Raw genomic sequence first — 17,836 nt, 5'->3', positions numbered from 1 at the left:
TCGAATAACGTTGACACGTTGTGGTCAAAGCAGTTCTGGACCCCGAATAGCCCGGATTTGAACCCGCTCGGCTATATTATTTGGAGCGTAGTCGAAAGAGTTATGAATAAGACGAGACGCCCTAATGACGCACTTCTACGTTCCGCTATCGAAGCAGCATTTGCGAATTTGGACAGCGCTGTTTCCGAGAGCGCGTGTGATCCTTCAGGACGAGACTGGAGGCGGTCATTGTGGCTGAAAGGGATTACATCGTGTAATGTTAGTCTTCAGAGATAGCACTACTTGGTAAGTCTCATCACCTTTGTTTACAGATATATTTTTCCCATGTGGAATGTTTTCCTCTATTATATATGTGTATGTGCGGATGGATATGGGTGTGTTTGCGAGTGTATACCTGTCCTTTTTTCCCCCTAAGTTAAGTCTTTCCGCTCCCGGGATTGGAATGACTCTTTACCCTCTCGCTTAAAACCCACATCATTTCGTCTTTCCCTCTCCTTCCCTCTTTCATGACGAAGCAACAGTTGGTTGCGAAAGCTAGAATTTTGGTGTACGTTTGTGTCTGTGTGTCTATCGACCTGCCAGCGCTTTTGTTTGGTAAGTCTCATCATGTTTGTTTACAGATATATTTTTCCCATGTGGAATGTTTTCCTTCTCCCTTATTTCTGACAAATGCAAAATGCATCTTACTTCTCCCTTATTTTTGACAAATGCAAAATGCATTTTTGGTATACCACTTCATCTTATACGTTTGAATTTCATAATAGCGATGCTATACGTTTTGATGTTAGTCAAACGTCGAAATCAAAAACAAAATAGTGGGGGATATATTTCGAGAAAAATTCTTTTTTGAGTGGGGGTGTTCCACCCCCTTTAATGACTACATGGGTACGTGTAAAAAATATCTGCCTTTCATTTCAATACAACATATTCAAAGCTGATCAAAGTCGGAGTGTTTCCCTTGGGTAGATTTATTAGTAAGTAAATGTCACATTATGTATGTCCATATACTCAGGTCACATTGCGCTCCGAATCACTGTATCATCCATGTTGCATAAGCTACATATAGTGAACTTCTACGTGTGCTGGAGCACCCCTTCTTTCCTCAAAATAACCTTTTGGCAAAGGCGCGTTTTCTCAACTGTGTTGAGATCTGCCTTAACGCCTCTACCAACTTTTATCGGACTCGGAAAGAAACAGTGAGTGTACGAGATCTAAGCACTGTGTATCGTTTCTTTGTAGGTGGCTCAGTGATCCGTATGATGCAGCATGCCTTGGGAACAGATGTGTTCTACGATGGACTCAGTCGCTATCTCAAGGCAAAGTAAGTACCATGTTTAAATTCTGTGTCTATCTTGTGTCATACAGTGACCATTACTTCAACTGCTATGTGGTGAAATTCGCGTTTTAGTTAAAAGAACAACCCCTGATGCAAGGAAAAGTGTGTTGGGATTCTGTCTCACTGGAATGAGGCTTAGACAACATCAATGGGTCTGAGTGCATGTGGCCCACTGCTACGTACTAAAGTTGCGGAAATGAAAAGTGTTACGCCATGAACGCCTTGTCTGATAAATATTTCCGTGATTGTGACAAATGTTTAACATTTTCAAATGGTCAATACTTACTTAAGTTACAACTGAAAAAAAGAAAAAACCTTTGTTGACTGTTACAAGTAGAGCTAAGTTGTAGAGTTACTATATCAACTTAAAACTTCATTGAACATTAAATACCAAGACCTTGGAATGTCATTTGACTGTTTTCTGTTAAACTCAGTATGCCTTTCTTCCTGGTAGATCAACAGTGGATCCAATCTTTAGTATGATACAGTTGATGGAAAGACATTGGGTCTATGGGAAAGATCTGATGATGACATTTCTCGACCTAGAGAAAGCATATGACAGTGTGCCCAGGCAAAAGGGAGTTGGAAAGCAAACACCTGAAGTCATCCAGGCAATGTATGAAAAAGGCTCTAGTTGTGTGCAGACACAAGAACTGAATGGTTTAAGAATGTTACGGGAGTAAGACAAGGAACTGTGACATCACCACTACTATTTACAATGGTGATGGATGAAATAGTCAAAGAGAGGAAAGAAGCCCATAGAGGAAGGGAGATGAGATGGAGCTGTTACTATTTGCTGATGATATTGTGGCGTGGGGGACAAGCAGTAAGGAGAAGTACAAAAACAAATAGACATCCTAAGTGATAAGGTCGAGAAATATGGAATGAAAATTAGTGTGGAGAAAAGCAAGTCCATAGTGGTAACCAGAGGGGATAGAGAGGGCAAGGGACAAATTCATATTAATGGACGGGATATTGAGATAATGGACAACTTGAAATATTTGGGAAGTGTATTAATGGGGAATGCACGTTTGGAGACAGAAATTAGCAATAGAATACAACAGAGTAGTCCATTTTACCAGTGTGTGAGGGGCTTGGTGTGGGGAAGGGAAGTGCCAATGAGGTGCAAGCTGGTGCTATACAAGACTTACTTCACACCTAATTTACGGCTCAGAGACTTGGACTATGACTAGAGGAGAGTAGGATACGATCCACTGAAATGAAGTTTCTGAGAAGTATGCTACGGAAGAGGAGGAGAGACAGAATGTAAAATGAAGATTGTAGGAAGGAAACTGGAGTGGAGAAGATGACTAAGAAAATTTAAAAGAATAGATTAAAATGGTTTGGGTATGTGAAGAGGATGGGAGAGAAGAATACCAAGAAAAATGATGGAGTTCAAGATTGAGGGCAAGAGACCTAGTGGAAGACCGAGAACAAGATGGATGAACACAATAAAGATGAGTTAAGGAGGAGGACTGTGGGAAAACCGGAACAGAAGAGTATCGAAGCATTTGAGATGTGATGCTATAGACGAATGTTGAAAATTAGGTGGACTGATAAGGTAAGGAATGAGGAGGTTCTACGCAGAATCGGAGAGGAAAGGAATATGTGGAAAACACTGATAAGCAGAAGGAACAGGATGATAGGACATCTGCTAAGACATGAGGGAATGACTTCCATGGTACTAGAGGGAGCTGTAGAGGCCAAAAACTGTAGAGGAAGACAGAGATTGGAATACGTCAAGCAAATAATTGTGGACGTAGGTTGCAAGTGCTACTCTCTGAGATGAAGAGGTTAGCACAGGAAAGGAATTCGTGGCGGGCCGCATCAAACCAGTCAGTAGACTGATGACAAAAAAAAAAAAAAAAGGAGGAGGAATCTGCTACGGAACCAAATTGTGGAAGAAGAATGGTGGAAAGACCGAGTAAAGTGCGAAGTACCATTGAAACCCGACTAGATTTTGGATGGAGGGAAAACGAAGATGATGATGAACAAAGTGGCAGATGATAAGTTGTTTACAGAAGAGCTACCATATCAACAACCTATCAGAGAACGGTTAGGTCGCACCGTGTTTGTAAACGTACCTGTTGTGATTCTCTTTCGTCATGTGTTTTCTTTCTTTTTGCTCTTTTTTTTATAGTAGGCAAAATACTGCAGCTAGTACCTCAAAAGTACAGAAAAGTGATAACTCTCTTTGATCGTGCAATTAATTACTGCCGGTTAAAGGTCAACGTACGAAAGAATTCGGAACTGAATTGCAAAGCCGTTGCTTCCGCATCCCTACAGGGCAGGCAGATAGCAGTGTACCGACAACATTTCTCCATCCACTGTTCCACTGTCAAATCACTTTGTTTTTGTCACCCACTACTACTACGACGACGGGCGTTCAATATGTAATGGCACACTTTTTTTCTGAAAGCAAGTTGGTTTTATGCAGGACTGCAATACTGCGCTATTCCCCCCTCTTTCGGCTACAAAAACCAATTTCTCAACGCAGTCTGCCATCAATGCGACGGCCTTACGTCACCGTTCTGGGAAGGTCTGTATGCCTGCATGATGTCACTCTTCTGGTCGACATCAGAGCCAACCACTTGTTGCACCAGTAAGCTCTCAATCATCCACGTACGGTTCCTTGTGCAGTGCATCCTTCATTGGACCAAGGCTGTTTATGGCCTTCTGCGGTGAACGCAGCGCGCACATACCTCTGGGTACCCCAACTGGTGGAAGAGTGTGTCATCACTACCCACAGAGATGTTCAGTATTGAGCAGGGAGGTGTTTAATTCTGATCCGTCGAATGAGAGTGCCCGCACGTCCCACCACTGCAGGACGACTGGAACGCGGCAGATCGGATGTGTTCGTGCGACCTTATTGTGATGATGACAGCCGCCTCGCGCAACGACTCACCGTGCTTTTGTTCTTTTCCAGAGCACTGACATTCTGCAAGCACCTCTGAATATCTGCGATGCTCTGGTTATGCGCCAAAAGAGACTCAATGATAGCTCTTTGCTTGGACAGCACCTCCGTCACAGAAGCCATTTTGAAGGCTACATACAGTGGCGCTACCCATCAGAACTTCGTGAAAGTACAGGGACTAAAACGGGAATGCTCCACGATGCCACACAACAAATTTTACATTCTTCAACCTAAATTGTCCAAGAGAAAAAATATGTTGCATTCCCCATTGTACGCCCCTCATACTGTAATATTCCTTCTTTTGACTTGTGTGTGTTATTTACTATCCTGATACGTAAAACCAGATGTAATACTTGCATGTATTTTGTATTCTCTGAACTGGTTTACAAAACATACTGTCATGCAATGCCAACTGTAATAATAAGCAATGTAACAAACAGAAAATACAGTTACCTATCCGGATAGTAAAACCACACAAACAAGTGCAAAAACCGTGTGTGTTAACCTAAGGAATAAGCATCAGACTTTAACTCGTTTCTTCAGATAAGTCATTAGTTGAGAGGTATGGCAAATAACAGTAGTTAGACTACTATTCAGCATCGATGACAATATATGTGGTTTTTGGTACACTATTATTCGCCAGTCTAATTAGGCACACGTAATGAAGCTGAGTAGGACAGCAGAAAAATTGCAACTCCCTACTTATCTAACAGACTTCACTTTAGATTTAGATAAAAGATGGTTCAGCAATACAAGAAAAGTGTAGCCGCTCGAAACTAAACTACAGTACCCAATTGCTTAAGCAAACAGACTGATTTCATGAAAGCAAAAGTAAATTTGGACGGGGGGGGGGGGGAGGGGGGGGGGGTTCTACATCAACATATTTGGTACTCAACATTTCATTGATTCACTGTAAACTGTTTAACGTTACTATTTATCACCATTAATCATCAACTTAGTATTTCCTTTCATTAATACGTATTGTGAAAGCAGCAAACAATTTATCTAATGTGGTCTCTGAATCTGGCATAACCTTACGTAATCATTTTAACAAAGAAAATGTTAATTATGAAATTCTCAGTTATTCTTTCCATCAGTTATTTCACTGATTAAATACTGATTTGCCAACAATATATTAAAGATTTCACAGTCTTGGCTGAATACAGGACACTCGGAACTATCATGTGCCAGGTTAGGATCCTGCTTGGTTTATGAGCGGGATAAATTTCCAGGTGGACACAATTGTTAATTTGGATGATGGTTATTATGCTTAAAGCACATTTGAACTTCCTGGCACACTCTATAATACACAGCTAAAATGTCGTACCCTGTAAGCTGTGATCAGCGACGGTGGCGCTGGGGGCAACAAGTGCATTCATATCAAAACGGCCATGAGCAGTTACCCATGTCGGACTTATTTCCTATCCGTAGTGATGATCCATCTTATAATCAACAGCCGGTTTTTCTCCCCATACCAGGCCGTGATAAACTGCAGTTTCCAACCGAGACAAGATGCAACAGTACGTCGCACTCCACACTATGCTCGACTGACATTCTTCGCGACCGTCGAACGTTTCCGCTCCCACCTTTTCCTACGCTTAGACAGCTTTCCGTTCCTGACGGAACTACACCATCTTTTCTACTACACATATATCATACACCCCTAAGTGAGTGCCAGTAACTATTACATACATAATTACATTATAGCACCCATTTACATTTAATAATTATAACAAATGGATATCTTTACAATATTTAAAAGTAAATATGTACATTCATTTTGATGTTATCAAAGAGTTTCAGTATCGATTTCACTTCAAAGAAGATGTCTCTACTTCTGCTTTAACAGTTTCAATAAAATATTTACAAAAATTTTTTTAAGAAATATGAACAATAATGTCACAACACTACTACGACTCCTACTAATGACTTGATGGATGAGACGTTTACACAGACAAAGTGACTGAGGGTGATGTGTCACCGTGCCTGTTTTGACCGAGCGAGGTTGCGCAGTGGCTAGCACACTGGACTCGCATTCGGAAGGACGACGGTTCAATCCCGCGTCCGGCCATCCTGATTTAGGTTCTCCGTGTTTTCCCTAAATCACTCCAGGCAAATGCCGGTGTGGTTCCTTTGAAAGGGCACGGCCGACTTCCTTCCCCATCCCTCCCTACACCTATGACACCGATAACCTCGCTGTTTGGTCTCTTCCCCCAAACAACCAACCAACCAACCAACCTGTTTTGATGCAGCGCCTTGAGCGAGGGATCAGACGAGCTCCTGCTGGCCGGCCTGGAGGAGGCGCTGGCCGACGCCGACCCCCAGCCTCTGCTGCCCGACGGCAAGACCTTCAGCGAGGCGCTCAGGCCGTGGATAAACACGGCGGGCTTCCCACTCGTCAACGTCACCAGGGACTACGAAACAGGGGCCGTCACCCTGACACAGGTAAGGCACGACCGAGGTCACTACACACACAGACTGAGGTGCCAAAAGTCGTGGGACACCCGCTAGTATTGCGTCTGACCCCTTTTAGCAAGGCGTAGGCAGCAACTCCACGTGGCAGGGACAGGTCGCTGGAAGTCCCCTGCAGAAATGTTGATCCATTTTGGCTCTACAGCCGCCCAGAAGTGAGGAAGCGTTGCCGACGCAGGCGTTTGTGCACGAACTAAAAACTACACTCAAAACTGCCCGCCCGGTTGGCCGTGCGGTCTAACGCACGGCTTTCCGGAGTGGGGAGGAGCGCCTGGTCCCCGGCACGAATCCGCCCGGCGGACTTGTGTCGAGGTCCGGTGAGCCGGCCAGTCTGTGGATAGTTTTTAGGCGGTTTTCCATCTGCCTCGGCGAATGCGGGCTGGTTCCCCTTATTCCGCCTCAGTTACACTATGTCGGTGATTGCTGCGCAAACAAGTTCTCCACGTGTGCGTACACCACCATTACTCTACCACGCAAACATAGGGGTTACACTCGTCTGGTGTGAGACGTTCCCTGGTGGGTCCACCGGGAGCCGAACCGCACAATAACCCTAGGTTCGGTGTGGGGTGGCGGAGGGGTGAAAGTGGACTGCGGTAGTCGTCGTGGGGTTGTGGACCACTGCGGCTGCGGCGGGGACGGAGCCTGTTCGTCGTTTCTAGGCCCCCGGTTAACATACAATACAATACAAACTCAAAACTCCGTCAGAACAGACCATGAAGGCCCAATGGTACCGACCGGCCGCCGTGTCATACTCAGACCACAGACGTCAGTGGATGCAGATATGGGGGTGCTCTTCCAGCTGTATGAGACCAGAGCCGCTACTTCTCAATCAAGTAGCTCCTCAGTTTGCCTCACAAGGGCTGAGTGCACCCCACATGCCAAAAGCACCTGGCAGACTAGATGGTCACCCAGCCAAGTGCTAGCCCATTTCGACAGCACTTAACTTCATTGATCTGATGGGAACCAGTGACACCGCTGTTGGATTGTGCATGAATTGGCCTCTTGATTATGTACCACGAATGTTGGATGGGATTCATGTTGAACGGTCTGGCTGATCAGATCATTCACACGAATTGTCCAGAACGTTCTTCAGACCAGTCATGAACAATAATTATGGCCTGGTAACATGACGCGGAGGGTTGTAGCCTCTCCCCGATGTTATTCAATCTGTATATTGAGCAAGCAGTAAAGGAAACAAAAGAAAAATTTGGAGTAGGTATTAAAATCCATGGAGAAGAAATAAAACTTCGAGGTTCGCCGATGACATTGTAATTCTGTCAGAGACAGCACAGGACTTGGAAGAGCAGTTGAACGGAATCGACAGTGTCTTTAAAGGAGGGTATAAGATGAACATCAACAAAAGCAAAACGAGGATAATGGAATTAAGTCGGGTGATGCTGAGGGAATTAGATTAGGAAATGAAACACTTAAAGTAGTAAAGGAGTTTTGCTATTTGGGGAGCAAAATAAATTATGATGGTCGATGCAGAGAGGATATAAAATGTAGACTGGCAATGGCAAGGAAAGCGTTTCTGAAGAAGAGAAATTTGTAACATTGAGTGTAGATTTAAGTGTCAGGAAGTCGTTTCTGAAAGTATTTGTATGGAGTGTAGCCATGTATGGAAGTGAAACATGGACGATAAACAGTTTGGACAAGAAGAGAATAGAAGCTTTCGAAATGTGGTGCTACAGAAGAATGCTGAAGATTAGATGGGTAGATCACATAACTAATGAGGAGGTATTGAATAGAATTGGAGAGAAGAGGACTTTGTGGCACAACTTGACAAGAAGAAGGGATCGGTTGGTAGGACATGTTCTGAGGCATCAAGGTATCACCAATTTAGTATTGGAGGGCAGCGTGGAGGGTAAAAATCGTAGAGGGAGACCAAGAGATGAATACATTAAGCAGATTCAAAAGGATGTAGCTTGCAGTAAGTACTGGGAGATGAAGAAGCTTGCACAGGATAGAGTAGTATGGAGAGCTGCATCAAACCAGTATCAGGACTGAAGACCACAACAACAACATGGCGCATTGTCACCCATGAAAATTCCATCGCTGTTTGGCGGTAAATGGTCTCCAGGTAGCTGAAAATAACCATTTCCAGTCAATGACCGGCTCAGTTGGACCAGAGGACGCAGGCGATTCCACATAAACGCAGCCCACACCATTATGGAGCGTCCATCAGCTTGCACAGTACCTTGCCGATTACCTGGCTCCACGGATACACAAAAAGTATGGACCTCTGATAATGGCAGAAAAAAACCATGCTACTGGTTTCCACTGACAATAAATTTATCGTCAGTGAAACGAATGGTTTACTGAACATGTCCTACGACAACACCGGTGCATAACATCTGCAGTTTTTCAGTCGTGGCCAACAGAGTGTGTGTGTGTGTGTGTGTGTGTGCGTGTGTGTGTGTGTGTGTGTGTGTGTGTGTGTGTGCGTGGGGGGGGGGGGTGGGGGGAGCATTATTTTTCAAAGAAGCAAAGCAGAAACACTGGCTGTTGTCATAGCTCATAGTCGACTAATGTCTTTCACTGTTCATCCAGTCGATGATTTCGTGGTGCTGGGTAGTGTGTACCATTACTGTACTGAAGTTTTTTTAATTGCTCAAAATAACTTTCCGAACTGTGTCAGCACATTTAAAGTTAATGATACGAAATATTACAGCTGATCCACACAAATATAATTATTTATAGAAAGGAAAGCAACATATCCAAAAGTACGATTTTTCAGATGATTATGTTCGGGCTTTCCTTGGATAATTTTGCCCTCTTAGTTCGTTACTTTGAATGATAATTGTTACGAATAATAAAACTTCGAATATTCTTTCGTTTTCATGTGATCTGTGTTAACACTGAAGGTGTTTACAAAGTGACACGGCCATTAGGAACGTGATATTAGCCAATGTAAAAACGTAAATTATTAAAAATTTGATGCCAATGTGGGATGGCATCAATTTTTAATAATTTACGTTTTTTATTTTTAACAGTTATCTTATTATCAAAGGTATTTCAAAAACGGAAGAGAATGTCGCCTTATTTTAAATGTGACCTCAGCAATGCGAAAAAAAAATTGTACCTGGATCATCACTGGAACTACCAACAGGTAAGAGAGAAAGGATTAAGCTATAGGCAGAGAGTCGTGGGCTAAGTAATCTTAATTATTACTGTATTTATTCATTAATAAACGCAATATTGGTCGTAATAATTAAGATTACTTAGCCCACGACTTCTTGCCTATAGCTTAATCCTTTCTTTCTTATCTGTTGGTAATTCCAGTAATGATCCAGATATAATTTTTTCCTTATTGCTGAGGTCACATTTAACATAACGCGAGATTCTCTTTCCGTTTATGAAATACCTTTGGTAATAACATAAGTGTTAAAAATAAAATAATTATTAAAAAATGGTTCAAATGGCTCTGAGCACTATGGGACTTAACATCTGAAGTCATCAGTCCCCTAGACTTAGAACTACTTAAACGTAACTAACCTGAGGACATCACACACATCCATGCCCGAGGCAGGATTCTAACCTGCGACCGTAGCAGGAGCGCGGTGCCGGACTGTAGGGCCAAGAACGCTCGGCCAAACTGGCCGGCAAATTATTAAAAACTTGATGCCATCCCACATTAGCTAATATGACGTTCCTCCATTGCCGTGTCACTTTGTAAACACCTTCAGTGTTAACGCAGATCACCTGAAAATGAAAGAATATTCAAAGTTTTATTATTCGTAACAATTATCATTAAAAGTAAGGAACTAAAAGGGTAAAATTATTCAAGGAAATCCCGAACACAATCATCTGTAAAATCGTACTTTTCGATATGCTGCTTTCCTTTTTATAAGTGATTGTATTTGTGTGGATCAACTGTAATATTTCGTATCATTAACGTTACATGTGCTTACACATTTCGGCATGTTATTTTGAGCAATTAAAAAAAACTTCATAACAATAACGGTACACACTACCTAGCACCACGAAATCATCGACTGGATGAACAGTGAAAGACATTAGTCCACGATTTCCTATGACAACAGCCAGTGTGTCTGCTTTGCTTCTTTCAAAAATATTGCCTCCCCCCCCTCCCCCCCCCCCCCCCCCCCCCACACACACACACACACATTCCGGTGGCCACGGCTGAAAAACTGCAGTTGTTATGCACCGGTGTTGTTGTAGGACATGTTCAGTAAACCATTCGTTTAACTGACGATAAATTTATTGTCAGTGGCAACGAGTAGCATGGTTTTTTCTGCCGTTATCAGAGGCCCATACTTTTTGTGTAGCATCGATGTTACTATGTATGAAGCGCTTCAGTGTCGATATTGAAATATCGATGTTTAAGCTTGCACCAGTCGTATTTTGTAACTACCGGTGATTGGTAATCCAACTGGTGACATCTGCCTCGTCTGTCTGAAAAGTTTCGATATCGCGTGAGTAAAAAATAGAAACGTTAAGATGGAGATTTTAATGCTTAAGAAGTTTTATGTTTTTATCCCCCACTTCAATAGTACCCACGTAGTATCGATACAACCTTGTGAAAGTGTCAGAAAAATCCTATTTTAGAATGTTGTTCAATTTACGCGTCACATTGGGTCGAAAGTCGATTATGCCGTTGAAGCGTTGACCCTTTACGTGAATTTCTATACTTTATCGTTTTGTAGTAGGTTCGTGTTGACAACACTAGGTCTGGCCACCCGTGATGATTTTTTCCGGAAAAGAACTACTCGCATTTCAGTCAATTCGCAGCAGACATCCGTGACTAGTTGCTTTCGCCCGGGGCAAACTTTTGAATACGCTTGTCTCTACTTCAGAACACTATAGAGAATGTCTTGAGCACATGGTATAGAGGTATTGCTCCATTAAGTTTTGTAACATAGTAACATTGAACCACTGCGTCCACACGTCCGCTACTTAACACTGCCTGCTCATATGTGACAGTTTGTACACACATCTCTTGTTTACAGTTGTTAGGTGACTCTATCACCGTAGTTACTGGGAAGACGTCGCACGTAGGCCGGGAATGAAATCGGTCTCGGAGCACTTTCGTACTTTGAAGCTCCTGCCAGATCTGGTTTTTCAGCATTTCCATGACGCTCACCTACGAGTCAAACCTGTGGCCAGATGCGTTTAGTATCACCTGTTTGGTATGGTATGGAGCGGTATGGCATGTAAGTGCTGCCGTGAGATGAAGGAGAGGAAGTCCTGGTGAGCCGCATCAAACCTGTCACAAGACCAGTGACCAACCGAACAGTGAGATCCCACATACTTGGGCAATATTCCAGCATGATTTCAGAGAGTGTTTTGTATGCAGACTACTTTGAAGACTTATTCCTAGTATAATGTCAATGAACTGAAGTCCATCACTAGCTTTACCAATGACTGAGCCTACGTGATCATCCTATTTCATGTCCTTTCAAGGCGTTACATCTACATATTTCTATGAGTTTACTGAATCCACTGGTAACTCGCATATATTGAACTAGTAAAATACTAAGTTTTTAGCATTTTGTGACATGCACAGTTTTAGATTCATGAGCATTTAAAGTAAGTTGCAATTCTATTCACCACCTTGTATTGTTACTAAGATATGGTTGAACATCCGTCCAGCTTCACTTGAAACTTGCGGGCTGATAGGCTGTGGTCGATGTACAAAACTTCTTCCTAACATTTCGTCTCCCACTGCAAGAAACATCATCAGTGATAAAGCGGCAAACTGCTCGAACTCGAGGCAGCGTAGTATATATATACACTCCTGGAAATTGAAATAAGAACACCGTGAATTCATTGTCCCAGGAAGGGGAAACTTTATTGACACATTCCTGGGGTCAGATACATCACATGATCACACTGACAGAACCACAGGCACATAGACACAGGCAACAGAGCATGCACAATGTCGGCACTAGTACAGTGTATATCCACCTTTCGCAGCAATGCAGGCCGCTATTCTCCCATGGAGACGATCGTAGAGATGCTGGATGTAGTCCTGTGGAACGGCTTGGCATGCCATTTCCACCTGGCGCCTCAGTTGGACCAGCGTTCGTGCTGGACGTGCAGACCGCGTGAGACGACGCTTCATCCAGTCCCAAACATGCTCAATGGGGGACAGATCCGGAGATCTTGCTGGCCAGGGTAGTTGACTTACACCTTCTAGAGCACGTTGGGTGGCACGGGATACATGCGGACGTGCATTGTCCTGTTGGAACAGCAAGTTCCCTTGCCGGTCTAGGAATGGTAGAACGATGGGTTCGATGACGGTTTGGATGTACCGTGCACTATTCAGTGTCCCCTCGACGATCACCAGTGGTGTACGGCCAGTGTAGGAGATCGCTCCCCACACCATGATGCCGGGTGTTGGCCCTGTGTGCCTCGGTCGTATGCAGTCCTGATTGTGGCGCTCACCTGCACGGCGCCAAACACGCATACGACCATCATTGGTACCAAGGCAGAAGCAACTCTCATCGCTGAAGACGACACGTCTCCATTCGTCCCTCCATTCACGCCTGTCGCGACACCACTGGAGGCGGGCTGCACGATGTTGGGGCGTGAGCGGAAGACGGCCTAACGGTGTGCGGGACCGTAGCCCAGCTTCATGGAGACGGTTGCGAATGGTCCTCGCCGATACCCCAGGAGCAACAGTGTCCCTAATTTGCTGGGAAGTGGCGGTGCGGTCCCCTACGGCACTGCGTAGGATCCTACGGTCTTGGCGTGCATCCGTGCGTCGCTGCGGTCCGGTCCCAGGTCGACGGGCACGTACACCTTCCGCCGACCACTGGCGACAACATCGATGTACTGTGGAGACCTCACGCCCCACGTGTTGAGCAATTCGGCGGTACGTCCACCCGGCCTCCCGCATGCCCACTATACGCCCTCGCTCAAAGTCCGTGAACTGCACATACGGTTCACGTCCACGCTGTCGCGGCATGCTACCAGTGTTAAAGACTGCGATGGAGCTCCGTATGCCACGGCAAACTGGCTGACACTGACGGCGGCGGTGCACAAATGCTGCGCAGCTAGCGCCATTCGACGGCCAACACCGCGGTTCCTGGTGTGTCCGCTGTGCCGTGCGTGTGATCATTGCTTGTACAGCCCTCTCGCAGTGTTCGGAGCAAGTATGGTGGGTCTGACACACCGGTGTCAATGTGTTCTTTTTTCCGTTTCCAGGAGTGTATATATATATATATATATATATATATATATATATATATATATATATATATATATATATACGGTGTATAGTCGGTATAGAGAACAGCGCAGTCCATCACAACACGTCGGCTATAGATTGTGTCTGGTGATGCCAACATTCTCGATTGAAAGTAATTGATCACCGTTCTTACGGTCCGACACTGACAATCAAATTTTATGTAATTTAACACCGCCCTCCTTTCTGTTGGGGTAACGGCCTTGTCGCAGTGCATACACTGGTTCCCATGTTAAGCGCTGTCGGGCGTGGGCGACAATTGCATGGGTGACCATCCAGGCCGCCATGAGCTGTTGCCATTTTTTGGGGTGCACTCAGCCTCGTGATGCCAAATGAGGAGCTACTCGACCGAACAGCAGCGGCTCCGGTCACAGAATTCCATCATAAGGACCGGGAGAGTGGTGTGTTGACAACACGCCCCTCCTTTCCGCATCCTCAACTGAGGATGACACGGCGGTCGGATGGTCCCGATTGGCCACTTGTGGCCTGAAGACGGAGTGCCTCCTTTCTGTTAAAATTATTATGGTGGAAACATGTTCCGTTACGGCCGATTTATCCGTATGTCCCAGTTGGGAATTCCTCTTGTGTTCAACCAGACAGGTGTTAACACTTCTTTTCGTGATAGCAATATAAACCAGTCCACAACTACAAGAAATATTACACTCGTGTACAGAATGAACGGAACACCGTCAAGGACAAGAGATAGGACGTCCATGTTCACAGGACATGTACATTAGTACGTTGTGCAGAAGTGATTGGCATTTGAACCATGTCTACCCGCAGGTTCACGGTCAACGTCGATATCGCCGCTGGGTCGAGCGGTTCTAGGCGCTTCAGTCCGGAACCACGCGACCGCTACGGTCGCAGGTTCGAATCCTGCCTCGAGCATGGATGTGTGTGATGTCCTTAGGTTAGTTAGGCTTAAGTAGTTTCTAAGTCTAGGGGACATGGCCTCAAATGTTAAGTCCCATAGTGCTTAGAGCCATTTGAACCATTTTTCGATATCGTGGCGCAACACCACCTACTGGGAAAACGTGCCTTCTGCTTTCGTGGTTGCTATGAACCGAAGGTAATGGACCAGTGTGACCTGCGCACACGTTCGGGATGGCTCGCAGACGTATGCGGGAACAGTACCGTCAAATCAGTGAGTTTCAAAGAGCGCGCATTATTGCCACGAGATGATGTGATGCATCCATCCGGGAAACTGCTGCTCGTGTGGGACAAAGTGTTTCAGCTGTGCAACGGGGGTGTGCAGAATGGTTGACGGAAGGCCCTGGCACACGACGAGATGGGTCAGGTCGCACCACCCACACTACCACCCAGAGAAGACCGACGCCTCATCCAAATGACAGATCTGCAACCTCCTCGGCTCCGGCGCAACAGTGGGACCGTGCGGCGTATCGTACACTGTCAGCGGTGACAGTCCGTCGCCGTTTATTACGGCACGGGTTGCGTGCGCATCGTACACTTCTCCGCCAGCCTTTGACGAATGCGCAGAAACATGGTAGACGGCAATGGTGTATGGAACGACTTCACTGAGGACAGTAATGGCATCAGACAGTGCTTTTGGGCGAATCCACGCTCTGTTTGTTTGAAAATGGTGGCCACATTTTGGTTCACCGCAGACAATGACAGTGACTGCATTCACACAGGACATATCGAATCGATGCCTTATAGTGAGGGACGCTGTCGGGTACAACCAGAAGTATCAGGTGGTGCGTGTCCAGGGCTCTGTGACCAGTGTGGTCTACGTGAATGACGTCCTGCGACCTGTAGCCGTACCTTTTCTGGACAACACCCCAGACGCCACTTTCCAGTAAGACAATGCACGACCGCATGTTGCTGCACGAACACGTGCCTTCTTGGTGTCACAGGATACCAGGTCTTTTGCCGTTGTCCACCAGATCATCAAACTTGTCGCTAGTCGAAAACGTGTGGGCTATGGTGATACGAGAGGTGTCGTGCTGTGACCCAATCCCAAGTACCACAGTGAACTTTGGAACCAGGTCAATGCAGCGTGGATGACTCTACCACAGGACACCATTCTCGCCGTCGATGCCATCACATATCGAACAAGTTATCAGAGCCCGTGGAGTACCCTGTGCCGATTAGACAACGGGAGTCATGCTGAACGGAGGGGACTGAAATGCTAGTCATTTCTGCAAAACATACTAGTGTACTTGTCCTCTGAATATGAACGTCCTAGGTCTAGTCGTTCAAGGTGTTATGTTTTTTTCTGAAGTTGAGTGTATATGCAGCTAGTGTAGGCAAATCTAGATCTACATCCATACTCCGCAAACCACCTGACGGTGTGTGGCGGAGGGTACCTTGAGTAACTCTATCGGTTCTCCCTTCTGTTCCAGTCTCGTATTGTTCGTGGAAAGAAAGATTGTCGGTATGCCTCTGTGTGGGCTCTAATCTCTCTGATTTTATCCTCATGGTCTCTTCGCGAGATATACGTAGGAGAGAGCAATATACTGCTTGACTCCTCGATGAAAGTATGTTCTCGTAACTTCGACAAAAGCCCGTACCGAGCTACTGAGCGTCTCTTTTGCAGAGTCTTCCACTGGAGTTTATCTATTATTTCCGTAACGCTTTCGTGATTAATAAATGATCCTGTAACGAAGCGCGCTGCTCTCCGTTGGATCTCCTCTATCTCGTCTATCAAACCTATCTGGTATGGATCCCACACTGGTGAGCAATATTCAAGCAGTGGGAGAACAAGCGTACTGTAACCTGCTTCGTTTGTTTTCGGATTGCATTTCCTTAGCATTCTTCTAATGAATCTCAGTCTGGCATCTGCTTTACCGACGATCAACTTTATATGATCATTCCATTTTAAATCACTTCTAATACCTACTCCCTGATAATTTGTGGAATTAACTGCTTCCAGTTGCTGACCTGCTATATTGCAGCTAAATGATAAAAGATCTTTCCTTCTTTGTATTCGCAGCACATTGCACTTGTCTACATTGAGATTCAATTGCCATTCGCTGCAGATCCATCTGCATTTCAGTACAATTTTCCATTGTTACATCCCCTCGATATACTACAGAATCATCCGCAAAAAGCCTCAGTGAACTTCCGATGTTATCCACAAGGTCATTTATATATATTGTGAATAGCAACGGTCCTACGACACTCCCCTGCGGCACACCTGCAATCACTCTTACTTCGGAAGACTTCTCTCCATTGAGAATGACACGCTGCGTTCTGTTATCTAGGAACTCTTCAATCCAATCACTCAATTGGTCTGATAGTCCATATGCTCTTACTTTGTTCATTAGACGAATGCGGGGAACTGTATCGGACGCCTTGCAGGAGTCAAGGAACATGGCATCTACCTGGGAACCCGTGTCTATGGCCCTCTGAGTCTCGTGAACGAATAGCGCGAGCTGGGTTTCACACGTCCTATGTCCTATGTCTTTTGCCGATCTTAAACTTCTTTTATGTTTCTGGTGGATCTGAGGTTTCCTATCGTTTCGACCTCGTCCCCTTGACGGTACACTCAGTTTGTAAAGCAGTACAGATGCAGATGCAGATGTGGGTATAGATGGAGCGTTAGACACTGGCGGACGGGACGGTCTTCCAAATTGTTGCAACTCTTTGCCCTGCAGACCCGCTTCCTGCTGACGGAGGGGGCGGAGCCCGACTTGAGCTCGTGGGACGTGCCGCTGACGTTCACCACTGGCCAGGAGGGGGACTTCAGCAGCACGGCGACGCGCCAGTGGCTGCCGGCTGACGTGGGGGAGGCGCAGCTCGCTGTTACGGTCGCGGCCGATGACTGGCTCCTCGTCAACATACAGGAAGTCGGTGAGTGCAGCTCTGCATACCAGGGGGCGCCCTTTTCACGCTTTTACAAATAAACTCCAGGTGATGTTACTGAGGCGTCACGTACAGGTGA

At 45.4% G+C, this 17,836-nt stretch overlaps 1 protein-coding gene across 1 annotated transcript in view; it reads left to right on the top strand.

Annotated features, from left to right (window-relative positions):
- LOC124718769 (aminopeptidase N-like) overlaps positions 1-17,836 on the top strand; it is a 152,655-nt gene that overhangs the window by 74,396 nt on the left and 60,423 nt on the right. Inside the window, exons 9-11 of the mRNA XM_047244382.1 lie at positions 1,240-1,321; positions 6,503-6,695; positions 17,550-17,745. Coding sequence (XP_047100338.1) covers positions 1,240-1,321; positions 6,503-6,695; positions 17,550-17,745 — 471 coding nt within the window. The remainder of the gene's footprint in view (positions 1-1,239; positions 1,322-6,502; positions 6,696-17,549; positions 17,746-17,836) is intronic.

The sequence above is a fragment of the Schistocerca piceifrons genome, chromosome 10, assembly GCF_021461385.2.
Source record: "Schistocerca piceifrons isolate TAMUIC-IGC-003096 chromosome 10, iqSchPice1.1, whole genome shotgun sequence".
Taxonomy (NCBI): Eukaryota; Metazoa; Arthropoda; class Insecta; order Orthoptera; family Acrididae; genus Schistocerca; species Schistocerca piceifrons.
This window is presented reverse-complemented; position numbering and strand designations above follow the sequence as displayed.